The following is a 12,947-nucleotide window of genomic DNA, read 5'->3' on the forward strand; positions in this document are numbered from 1 at the left end:
GAATTATGTGTCAAGTAAAATCATCTTCATAAACATACGATCAGTACCTCATCCAGCAAATGGCACAGAGTAGGTGTTCAGTAAATATTTGCTGTGACCCAAACTCAAAAGTTAGAAAAACGAGTCTTCTTGAGTCATTGTTTAGATCTATAATGCAAGTTACTATAGTAGCAAAACTCAGAAGAGCACAATATCATATCAAAAGAAAAGACCAAATTACCATATGTGGGTAATTTACATACTTCTCCATTTAGAAAGAGTTCACTAATTCTTCATTAGTTCGTACTCATTTTTCACTTGATTACCCAAATCAGTTTAAACTACTTAGCCAAACTACATATTTAAGTAAATCCTTCTTTTACCTTAGTTATCTCTTGGGATTTATTTTTGTAATATACATTGTCTTATTTCACTTATGATCTTTTGTTTGAGCCATTAATCTGAAAATTATATTTATTCCATTTTGGTTTTCTGTCCTAACCAGTAAATGCCTTTGCCTTCTAAATTAAGCCAGTCTAGAAAGCCAGTGCATTCAAGATAACATGCACCAGGGGCTTTTTTCAGCTGAGCTTCTTAATGTAGGTGGCTGTGGAAGGCTATTGACATGTGATTGCCAATTCAAACTGTTAATGAAACACTTCAACTGAATTTAAATAACTTTTCTAAATTGGTTTTTAGGAAATGCTTAACTCAGGTCATTTGACATTTACTTGATTTCCTGAACTCATAATAGCAACTTAGTGTTATTCTCTGAAGCAGGATATCAGGGAGCAGAACCACAATTGATGGAGATGTTTCTGAAGGAGGAAGTCAGTGAGGACCGAGATGACCCAGAAATGACCAGTTTTTGACAGAATTTTAGATAAGAATCCATCTGTGTGGAGTGATTGTGGCGTTCTGTTAGATCTGACTTCTTTAATATGCCCACCCTACAAATGCTTCTGTTTCTGGTAGTTGGAACTCATAATGTTAGAATAATCTACAGTATCAGAGAAGTATTTGGGCTATGCAGCAATCATGGAAAATTAGGACCTTTGCTCCTCCTGCTATTGACCAAAACCCTCCATTGAGCAGCACTAGAGAAATTTGGTAGCTCTGTCATGGGTTCATAATCTTCTGTTCTTACAAGTCAAGTTGCCTGTTTACCAGGAGTCCACTGTCTATTTACTTGTCATGGCCATTATGTAATTAATTTATATATATAAATACTTACACAACCAAATGCCATATCAAAGAGAAAACAATATTTTTATGAAAACTAGTTTGATTGCTTTGGAAGGCTTACTAAGATATGTTGCCCTAAAATGCTTTTTGATTAGGTGTGAACAAGGCAATTGTAAAGACTGAGTGGGAGAATATTATAAACTATAACTTCTACTTAAGGTTATTTTATAAGTCTTTTTAAATTCTCACTTCACTTAAAAAATCAAAACTGGGAAGAGTGTACAATGCAATATGAATCCTTTTACATAAGGAATTTAACATGGAACACTAATCAAAAGACAAGGTCTAGGGCTAAAATCCAAAGGTTAATGAAGTAACCATTTATATGTTTTAGATTCAGATAAAATACTTAAGGCATGTAAAAATTTTCCGTAACTATTCACTTTTGCCAATGTTTTTGATGGATCAATTAATATAGGGTAGGAGGACTTCAACTGTTCTTGTGATTTTCCCAAGGCACTATTTCCTTTAAAACATCCACCCTCACTTGTCACATGTATTTCCCCATAGTCCTTTCTCTCTCTCTCTCTCTCTCTGTTTTACTTAACTCTTATTTATCTTTCAAGTCCTAAGACTCTAACTCCAGCTCCAACAGTAACTTTTAAGAGGAACCTTTCCTATCTCTTTTTTTTCTTATTTAAAATTTTATTTTACTGCTATATTTGTAAAATTTTATTTCAATCTATAGTACTGTTATCAGTTTGAATTGCTAACATAAATCTATTCCATCCAAAAGAGAAATATAAAGTGGTTCTTAGCAGTGCAAGCACAGTTGGAATGGTCTGTTCAAAGGTTAGAGTCTAGAAAATGTAAATGCGATAAAGTCACAAACAAGATGTTCTTATTTTTCAGACCATAGGAGATTTTCAAATCACTTTGATTTTTATAATAAAACTCACCAGATGCTTTTTGGCATATTATTCTCATCTCATCATCTCTATACTGAGTCTGTCACTTTAGGACTATACTTAAGGCAGAGTTTGTATTGTATTCTATTAGCTTATTTAACATACTTTGTTATCTTTGGATCCCTCTGGGATCAGTCTCCACAGGTTGTTCTTTTCTCCTGCGAGTGCTCCACATTTTCCTATTTCTTCATATGTCAAGTAATTTTGTTGGATCAAACATATGCCTGACATTGTGAATACTGTATTGTGGTGACTCTGGATTATGCTATATTCCTCTAAAGTGTGTTTACTTTGTTTTAGCAGATATTTTAATTAATTGGATTCAACATGCATTAAAGTAGATACTTTAATACTGAGATTTGGGTAGCAACTCAAATCTAAGTTCAGTTCATTCATCCTTAGCTGGTCTGCCTGCAATCTACATGACACCTGCATTGTTCAAGTGTCAGATAAAGATCCAGGCAGAGTTTACACACAGAATTTGGATTATCTCTATCTCTGATTCTTTCATTTTCATGATCTCCCTCTCACTAACCAGTGACTTTTTAAAAAATAAATAGCAAGGAGAGATGAAAAAAAAAAAGCCTTCTTCAGTGATCAATGCAAAGAAATAGAGGAAAACAGTAGAATGGGAAAGACTAGAGATCTCTTGAAGAAAATTAGAGATACCAAGGGAACATTTCATGCAAAGACGGGCTCAATAAAGGACAGAAACAGTATGGATCTAACAGAAGCAGAAGATATTAAGAAGAGGTGGCAAGAATACACAGAACTATACAAAAACGACTCAGATGACCACGATGGTGTGATCACTCACCTAGAGTCAGATATCCTGGAGTCCGAAGTCAAGTGGGTCTTAGGAAGCATCACTATGAACAAAGCTAATGGAGGTGATGGAATTCCAGTTGAGCTATTTCAAGTCCTAAAAGATGGTGCTCTTAAAATGTTGCGCTCAATATGCCAGAAAATTTGGAAAACTCAGCAGTGGCCACAACACTGGAAAAGGTCAGTTTTCACTCCAATCCCAAAGAAAGGCAATGCCAAAGGATGTTCAAACTAACTCACAACTGCACTCATCTCACACACTAGCAAAGTAATGGTCAAAATTCTCCAAGCGAGGCTTCAACAGTATGTGAACTGAGAACTTCCAAATGTTCACGATGGATTTAGAAAAGGCAGAGGAACCAGAGATCAAATTGCCAACATCCGTTATGACAACATGTCATAGAAAAAGTAAGAGAATTCCAGAAAAACATATATTTCTGTTTTATTGACTCCACCAAAGCCTTTGACTGTGTGGATCACAACAAACTGTGGAAAATTCTTCAAGAGATGGGAATACCAGACTACCTGACCTGCCTCCTGAGAGATCTATATGCAGGTCAAGAATCAACAGTTAGAATGAAACATGGATCAATGGACTGGTTCCAAATTGGGAAAGGAGTACATCAGGTGGTATATTGACACCCTGATTATTTAACTTATACACAGAGTACATTATGCAAAATGCCAGGCTAGATGAAGCACAAGCTGGAATCAAGATTGCTGGGAGAAATATTAATAACCTGTGATATGCACATGACACCACCCTTATGGCAGAAAGTGAAGAGGAACTAAAGAGCCTCTTCATGAAAGTGAAAGAGGAGAGTGAAAAAATCTGGTTTAAAATTCAACATTCAGAAAACAAAGATCATGGCATCCAGTCTCATCACTTCAAGGCAAATACATGGGGAAACGATGGAAACAGTGACAGATTTTTATTTTGGGGGGCTCCAAAATCACTGCAGATAGTGACTGCAGCCATGAAATTAAAAGACGCTTACTCCTTGGAAGAAAAGTTATGACCAACCTAGACAGCGTATTAAAAAGCAGAGACATTATTTTGCTGACGAAGGTCCATCTAGTTAAAGCTATGGTTTTTCCAGTGGTCATGTAAGGATGTGAGTTGGACCATAAAGAAAGCCAAGTGCCGAAGAATTGATGGTTTTGAACTGTGATGTTGGAGAAGACTCTTGAGGGTTCCTTGGTCTGCAAGGAGATCAACCCAGTCAATCCTAAAGAAAATCAGTCCTGAATATTCATTGCAAGGACTAATGCTGGAGCTCAAATTCTTTGGCCACCTGATGCAAAGAACTAACTCATTGGAAAAGACCCTGCTGCTGGGAAAGATTGAAGGCGGGAGGAGAAGGGGACGACAGAGGATGAGATGGTTGGATGGCATCACCAACTCAATGGACTTGAGTTTGAGCAAGCCATTGGAGTTGGTGATGGACAGGGAAGCCTGGTGTGCTGCAGTCCATGGGATTGCAGAGTTAGACACGACTGAGGGACTGAACTGAAATGAACTAGCCATCCCACCCTTTGTGGCACCACAAGTCTAAAATCCACTAACATAGGAAACTCACCCAGTGCTATTTCCTTCTCCCAAGTGTCAGTTCCTTTCTAGAACAAATTACTCTTGTTCACTCTCCAATTCTTTCAAGTAGCTGTTTTTTTGTTCTTTAATTTTATCTAAGTTTATAGCTGTTATTTGTGAAAGAATTGGTTTTCTAGAAGCTTATGCATACTACCAGCAGCAGAAGCATCTTATTATCTTTGTACTTCTATGTCTAAATAATGTCTCATACATTATGTCATCCCCCAAGGAAATATTTTGTGCTGGACAGAATTAAATAAAAGTGCATTGCTAAATGAATAAATATGTTAAGGCAAGCAAGGATGAAAGCTTGTTCTCATTAGTTCATGTTGATTTTTTAAAAAATAATAACTAGACTTTAGAAGGCATAAAGATCTTAATCAAGGGGACTTGAAAAATAGAAACAGCGATTTCCCAGCATGAGCCATGAAGCCTCTAAAGGCAGGCTCAGGGTAGCGGCATTCATGGGGTCAAGAAGCATCTGGGAGAGTTTTAACTTGTCCAACCCTGGACACTGATTCCACCAAGTCTTTCTCTAGCTCTTGGAGCTATTAAGCCTCAGAATGAACATCTGCCTCATGAGAAATCCCCTTGAAAAATCTGTTAAAGTTCAGTTCAGTTCAGCTGCTCAGTCGTGTCCGACTCCTTGTGACCCCATGGACTGCAGCTCGCCAGGCCTCCCTGTCCATCACTAACCCCAGAGTTTACTCAAACTCATGTCCTAACTTATGAACTAACTGGTCAAGTTAGCTCAGAGAATAACAGTATCACAACTGGCTAAAAGATGATAAACAGAGCCGCACAATAAATAGTAATTATTCACGAAGAAGGTGTCTGCAGGGGTTCGAGGGGCAGGGCCTGGGCCTTTCCTCATTTACTCTCTTTATTAATGACCTGCAAGGTGTGTAAGCAGCTTGCTAATGAAGTGGCAACCAGGCCTGCAGTGGCAGCCACCATGGCTGTGAAGAGAAGAATACCAACCAAGCAAAATAACAAGGTTAGGACACCAGGCGGAAAAATCAAAGGCAAGAGATTCAGCAGGCAGGGAATATTGCAACTGGCACGAAAAGAATAATCAGAAGGGTAGCTTTCTGATGGCAGGGAGTAGAAACAAATGCCAAGAAACAAATACCTGGAAAGAATCTGAAAATGTTAGACTGAAAGTCGGGAACTGACAGATGGCAGTCCTGGGGTAAAATTCCATAACAATCACTTCCCTCCTTCTGACTCTGCAGGCTGTAAATGTGACTGAGTTGTGAAAGGCCCAGGGAGGTCCCCGAGACCCCAGGCAGAAGGAAAGCTGTCTCCCTGTGATGCCGTCGTCGTTCCCATGGTTTTCTGCATGGCGGTTTCCCAGTGTGAGACTGGTCCCTGCCTAGCGTGGCGGCCCATTTCTATTCTTGGTCGACAGGGAGAGACATCACAGGCAGGTGAATATAGGAACCCGAATATAGAACGTTAGGAATTTGGGCTATTCCATTCAAAGAACTGCCTTTCACCCAGAGTCACTGTGTATTAAATGAACTTCACAACTCTTAGGTCTATCAAAGATGATGTTATGTGGCAATCTGGATGGGAGGGGACATTTGGGGGAGAATGGATACATGTATGTATATACATATGGTTGAGTTGCTCTGCTGTGCACCTGAAACTATGACAACATTGTTAATCAGCTATACCCCAAACAAACAGTTTAAAAAATGATATCTTTTCTTCATTCATTTACTTGTCTTCCCCACAAGAACATGAGGTCCCAACGAAGACAGAGGCTTCATCTGTCATATTCATCTCTGCAGTGTTTATGTTGAGGGCTGTACCTGGCTCAGAATAATCAGGAAATAAATATTGGGTTGGCCACAAATTTCACTTGGGTTTTTCAGTAAGATGTTACAGAAAAACCCAAATGAACTTTTCGGCCAACCCAGTATTGCCGAATGAGCGACTGAAGAAATGAATCCTGTCCTAAGTGCTCACTTTGCAAAGAATGAAACAGTCACAGAGGGACACGGTGACTTGACTAGTCACACAGAGGGAGGTTAACCTGGACTGGCATCTTGTTCTTCTGGCTCGCAGCCCCACTCTTAGTCCTCACCTCCTTCAGGGCTTTAATCAAAAGTCACCTTCTCAGGAGGCCATCCCTAGCCACTCTGTGGAAAGAAAACTCCACCCTCTCTACCAGCCAACACTCTACGTTTTTCTTCTGGCTCTATTTCATTCTCCCTGCAACCCACAAGCACTTATAATGATTCTTTACATTTTATCTTATTGTTGCAGGCTGTGTGAGAACAGGCATTTTGGTCTGCTGTGCTCACTGCTGTATCCCCAGCATCCAGCACAATCCCCAATGCAGAGTGGATGCTGAGTATTTGCTGCTGAGCATTGAACAGGCAGGACAATGGCCCTCAGCCCTTAGGGACACACTAGGACCCACTTCCACAAGTTAGATGTAACTCAGATGAGGGGCTAGTAGAGCTAGAACTTCAAAACAAGTTTTTGGCCAAGTTTTCCTGAGCCTCCATTCTCCCATCTACAGAAGGGGATTACATGATGATTGTAAGACGCCATTTCTGTGGACCCCTCAGCATGCATCTGTTACAGCCCAGGTATTCAATAAACGTGATTTCTCCCCTGCTCCTAAACTGTCTCTATGAAGATCCACAATAAGGTCCTTGGACTTAAGAATCCAAAGAAAAAGTGGAAAGTCCCGGAAATGAGTGCTGAGGAGGTAGAAAGCACCAGCAGTGGAACATGGTGGGGGACCAGTGAGAAGGCACCTTCCTGCTTGCCTTCATTCTCTGCCCAGGCCTTGGCATCTGCACCTTGCACGCTTCCCTCAGGGCAGTGGACAAGCTGCTACTGAAAGCAAAGGAAAAGCGCTGACAGGCTGGGACCTTCCCACTGTTTTCCGAGCATGTACAAAGGTGTCGTAGGTCAGGCACTTCTAAGAAAGTGAGGGACCGAGGCGGAGAAAGTTAAGGACTGGCTGCCTCCTGTCTTCCTGTTGAGAGGCCGATTGTGTCACCTGTCCAGGTGAAATGCCCGCTGCAGGGGCCAGTGGGGGAGCTTCAGGGGACTTCTGTGTACGCTGTTTTCTGCCCAGGGCTCTGCCCATCACCCTCTGTTCAGTTCAGTTCAGTCACTCAGTCGTGTCTGACTCTTTGCGACCCCATGAATCGCAGCACGCCAGGCCTCCCTGTCCATCACCAACTCCCAGAGTTCACTCAGACTCATGTCCATCGAGTCGGTGATGCCATCCAGCCATCTCATCCTCTGTCGTCCCCTTCTCCTCCTGCCCTCAATCCCTCCAAGCATCAGAGTCTTTTCCAGTGAGTCAACTCTTCGCATGAGGTGGCCAAAGTACCGGAGTTTCAGCTTTAGCATCATTCCATCCAAAGAAATCCCAGGGTTGATTTCCTTCAGAATGGACTGGTTGGATCTCCTTGCAGTCCAAGGGACTCTCAAGAGTCTCCTCCAACACCACAGTTCAAAAGCATCAATTCTTTGGCGCTCAGCCTTCTTCACAGTCCAACTCTCACATCCATACATGACCACAGGAAAAACCATAGCCTTGACTAGACGGACCTTAGTCGGCAAAGTAACATCTCTGCTTTTGAATATGCTATCTAGGTTGATCATAACTTTTCTTCCAAGGAGTAAGTGTCTTTTAATTTCATGGCTGCAGTCACCATCTGCAGTGATTTTGGAGCCCCCCAAAATAAAGTCTGACACTGTTTCCACTGTTTCCCCATGTATTTCCCATGGAGTGATGGGACCAGATGCCATGATCTTCGTTTTTCTGAATGTTGAGCTTTAAGCCAACTTTTTCACTCTCCTCTTTCACTTTCATCAAGAGGCTTTTTAGTTCCTCTTCACTTTCTGCCATAAGGGTGGTATCATCTGCATATCTGAGGTGATTGAGATTTCTTCTGGCAATCTTGATTCCAGCTTGTGTTTCTTCCAGTCCAGCGTTTCTCATGATGCACTCTGCATAGAAGTTAAATAAGCAGGGTGACAATATACAGCCTTGATGTCCTCCTTTTCCTATTTGGAACCAGTCTGTTGTTCCATGCCCATCACCCTACCTGCAGCTTTATTGGATGCCTCTGGATGCAGCCAAATCCTAGGAAGAGAGCAGCTGCCTGTGAGGCACAAAGGGGTTGGACCACACCCCCATTCCCCACCCCACTCTGCAGGCCCCACTCTTTACCAGCTGCTCCCATTAGGGCCACTATGGAGGGCAGTATATGTACAGTGATTAAGGCAGTGGCTTCTTGTTCCATCTCTGTCACTTGCTAGTTGGGGCAGATCATGTATCTTTTTTTTTTTTTTTAAACTTTATTTTAAAATTTTGGTTACAGTTTCATTTTTGTTTTCTTAACAAGTCTACTATTTAATCTCTCAGGATTAAAAAAACAATTATTAATATTCTAAAGAATTAAACAACAAAGGAATGTCAAGGGAAGGGCACAACTGCCCCATTCTCTAGGGGTATAATATAGCTACTCCAGTTTAACACCTAGCTTCAAAACAAAATGAATTTTTATATTTTCTAAATGAAATAATGTACAACCACCATCTTCATCTGAGCTTGTAACTTTCAAACACAAAGCTTCATTTTAAGCTTGGTAAAAAACTTAACAGGAATGATGGCCGACCTTAGTATGTAGTGTGTACCCTACAGGAAATGTTTTTTAACAATCATAACACAGTAATAATGCCATTAATGAAGTCCTCAATTTAGAATCTGGAACATTCTTCCATCAAAAGGGGGGAGGGGGAAATTCAGTCCAATGAGTCTGTCTCGAGATCTTCATCTCTTGTTTGCTCCACTTGTATTCTCTTTTCAGTAACTGGATTAATGTGCTCAGTTTCCATTTGTTCTTCTTGCTTGCGTTTTCTATCTGCAACCTCTTTCTCATGTTGTCCTTTGAGCATATTCCTTCTATGAGCAGTTTGAAAGTTTCTTCCACCTTTTCTCTTCTTTTCACCTTCTTGATCATCTCCTTCTTCTTCAGAATCAGAGGTTGATGTAACCCCTGTTTTGGCTAAATTTTTCCGTTTTGATTCAACTTCCTTTTTCCCCTCTTTTTTATCTGGTTCTTTTCTTGGCTTTTCTTCTTCCTTCTGGCCCTCTTCATCCTTTTTAAGCTGTTTTTTAGGTTGTTTTTCCTCTTGCCCCTTTTTCTTGCTTTTGTCTTCTTCAGTTATCATGTCACTCTCTGAAGGACAAGGTTGTTTTACCATTTTGGGTCTGCCTCTTGGTTTTGGAATCTTGACCTCTGTGGCTGCAGGTCGTCCTCTTTTAGGACTCACTTTTAGATTAGCAGATGCTGTTGCTGTAGTCACTACTCCAGCCTCCCAGATCACGTATCTTATCTAAGCTCCATTTTCCCATCTGTAAAATGGGCATACTAACAGCTGCTACTTCATGGAGTTACTGGGAATTTTATTTCATTATTTAAGTATTTATTCATTTATGTATTTATTTTTGGCTGCATGGAATCTTAGTTGAGGCACTCTGGCTCTTCCTTGTAATGGTGGGCTTCTCTCTAGTTGGGTGAGAGGGGCTTAGTTGCCTGGGGGCATATGGGATCTTAGTTCCCCAACCAGAGATGGAACCAGCTACCCAGCTACCCTGCCTTGGAAGGTGGATTGTTAACCACTGGTCTGCCAGGAGACTCCCTGCTAGGGATTTTAAGAGAGATGATTCCCCTTAGGTGTCTGACGCATGCTAAGTACTCAATCAGATTAGCTATCGCCTTTGTTATTGTTCACTGCAGTGAGCAACCAAGATGAAATGCCTGCCCTCATGCAGCCTGCATTCTACAGGGAATGACAAAAAATAGCAAGATAAAAACAGAGTATGGTAGTCAGGGTAAGAGCTCAAGAAGGAAATATTTAATAGAACCAGGAAGGAAATGTGGAATGTTGGCTGGTGGAGGGGGTGTAGTTTTCTTTCCACAGGGTGGCGGGGGAAGGGGGTATCTTTGGGGTAAAGCCCTGAAGGAGGTAAGGACGGACAGTGGGACTGGGCGTCAGAAGAACTGGGTACCAGCCTAGGTCCGCCCTTACCCTCGGTGACTGCAGTCACTGTGATCCTTCGTGACTCCATGTCCTCCTTTGTTAAAGTGAACACATAGGACAAGACTCATCTGTTGTTCATTCAGCAAATGTTTGTTTCCTGATTACTGTGGGTCAGGGCCAGCCCTGGACATGGGTGTTACAGAGGTACGCATAACACAGCGGGCCCCTGTTGTCATAAGACCTCATGTTCTTGTAGGGAAAGCAGACAATATATACATGAAGAAGTAAACACCATCACTTTTGATAGCCCTAAAGAAAGTGAAGAGGAACTAAAGAGCCTCTTGATGAAAGTGAAAGAGGAGAGTGAAAAAGTTGGCTTAAAGCTCAACATTCAGAAAACAAAGATCATGGCATCTTGTCTCATCACTTCATGGGAAATAGATGGGGAAACAGTGGAAACAGTGTCAGACTTTATCTTTTTGGGCTCCAAAATCACTGCAGATGGTGACTACAGCCAAGAAATTAAAAGACACTTACTCCTTGGAAGAAAAGTTATGACCAACCTAGATAGCTTATTGAAAAGCAGAGACATTACTTTGCCAACAAAGGTCCATCTAGTCAAGGCTATGATTTTTCCTGTGGTCATGTATGGATATGAGAGTTGGACTGTGAAGAAGGCTGAGTGCCGAAGAATTGATGCTTTTGAACTGTGGTGTTGGAGAAGACTCTTGAGGGTCGCTTGGCCTGCAAGGAGATCCAACCAGCCCATTCTAAAGGAGATCAGCCCTGGGATTTCTTTGGAAGGAATGATGCTAAAGCTGAAACTCCAGTACTTTGGCCACCTCATGCGAAGAGTTGACTCATTGGAAAAGACTCTGATGCTTGGAGGGATTGGGGGCAGGAGGAGAAGGGGATGACAGAGGATGAAATGACTGGATGGCATCACTGACTTGATGGACATGAATCTGAATCAACTCTGGGAGTTGGTGATGGACAGGGAGGCCTGGTGTGCTATGATTCATGGGGTCTCAAAGAGTCGGACACGACTTAGCGACTGAACTGAACCCAACTAAAGAGGTATGAAGTGAATAGACAACATACAGTGACTGGGTGGGAAGTGTTTCTGAGCAGCAGTCAGGGATCCTAATGTCCCATGTTTCCGGTACTGCTACCCTCCTGCCTGTGACCTCTTCTCCAAACAGGTTCTGTCCTGTCAGACCATGTCATCTCCGGAGCCAGAGAAAATCCTCAACAGCTAACAAGTCCCAACCACCCCATGTGGGAGGTGAGACATAGGTGCGTGATTTCTTTCCAAAGGTGTCCTAATTGAGAGTGAGGCCCAATGAACTTGGCCCATGGACAGTCTGCAGGTGCACAAAGTATGCTGGCACACCGAGAACCCTCAGCTCGCAGGAGAGCAAGCTATAGCTCGCAGGAGGCTCCAGGCATATACTTTCCCCAATCTCTTACCTCTGCAAACAAATTATTAGCAGTTTTTACATTTCCCCTTAGGGGAATCAGTGCTTATTGACCTTGACACCTTTCTGGCACTCGGCCCATCTAGCCCTGTGTACAGCTCCTTAGTCAAAAAAGGAGGAAAGGAAGGAAGGGAAGAAGGGACGGCAGGGAGGAAGGAAAGAAAGAAAAATGAATAAAAATGCTACCGCAAAGACTTGTTACAAAATAGACTGAAACTCACCTTAATGATTCTCAGCAGTGAGTGGGTTCTTTGGAGTCACGTCTCCGAAGGCTTCGGACACATTTTTTTAAACTTCTACTTCCTGCAGAGATTCAGAGGTAAAAGGGCAATGCGTGCATTAGCCCGGTAAGGAAGGTCTAAACTTCTGTTCACAGTAATAATCTGCACTTTTCTTTCACTTCCTTCAGGGTTAATGGAAATCAAGTTCCAAGCGGTTCAAGGCTTTCATGGCACAGGTGGAAAAACTATTCTGTTGCCTAGATAATAATGGCAATATGACATTAATGGCAATAATGGCAATAATAATGGTTGTATGTTTCATGGGCCTCCCAGGTGGCACTGCCAAAGAATCTACCTGCTAGTGCAGGAGGTGTAAGAGACATGGGTTCGATCCCTGGGTTAGAGAGATCCCCTGGAGGAGGGTACGACAACCCCCTCCAATATTCTTACCTGGAGAATCCCATGGACAGAGGAGCTTGGCAGGCTTCAGTCCACAGGGCTGCACAGAGTCAGACATGAGCGGGGTGCTGTAGCACACATACGTGCATGTATGTTGTGTTCATTGCTAAGCTCCCTCATTTGAATCTGGTATCTCAAATTTCTTGAGGATAACAATAGTAGCTCACATAAATTGAGGCACCAACCTGTACCCTTGCAGGCATCATCTCTTTTAACT

At 42.0% G+C, this 12,947-nt stretch overlaps 1 protein-coding gene across 1 annotated transcript; it reads right to left on the reverse strand.

The window, feature by feature from the left end:
- Positions 1-8,887: 8,887 nt before the first annotated feature.
- LOC114115410 (PC4 and SFRS1-interacting protein-like) lies at positions 8,888-10,660 on the reverse strand. The gene is made up of 2 exons (XM_042251085.2): positions 10,601-10,660; positions 8,888-9,924 (listed from the first exon to the last, which is right to left on the reverse strand). The coding sequence occupies exons 1-2, from the start codon at positions 10,658-10,660 to the stop codon at positions 9,331-9,333; spliced, it is 654 nt and encodes a 217-aa protein (XP_042107019.1). The 3' UTR covers positions 8,888-9,330.
- Between the last annotated feature and the right edge of the window lie 2,287 nt (positions 10,661-12,947).

The sequence above is a fragment of the Ovis aries genome, chromosome 6 (assembly GCF_016772045.2).
Source record: "Ovis aries strain OAR_USU_Benz2616 breed Rambouillet chromosome 6, ARS-UI_Ramb_v3.0, whole genome shotgun sequence".
NCBI classification, from domain to species: Eukaryota; Metazoa; Chordata; class Mammalia; order Artiodactyla; family Bovidae; genus Ovis; species Ovis aries.

Coding starts and splice junctions, on each gene's coding strand:
- LOC114115410 (XM_042251085.2), bottom strand. CDS start 10,660: ATGGAGTCACGAAGGATCACAGTGACTGCAGTCACCGAGGGTAAGGGC. Junction 9,925..10,600: donor GTAAGGGCGGACCTAGGCTG/GTACCCAGTTCT, acceptor AATGGAGCTTAG/ATAAGATACGTGATCTGGGA.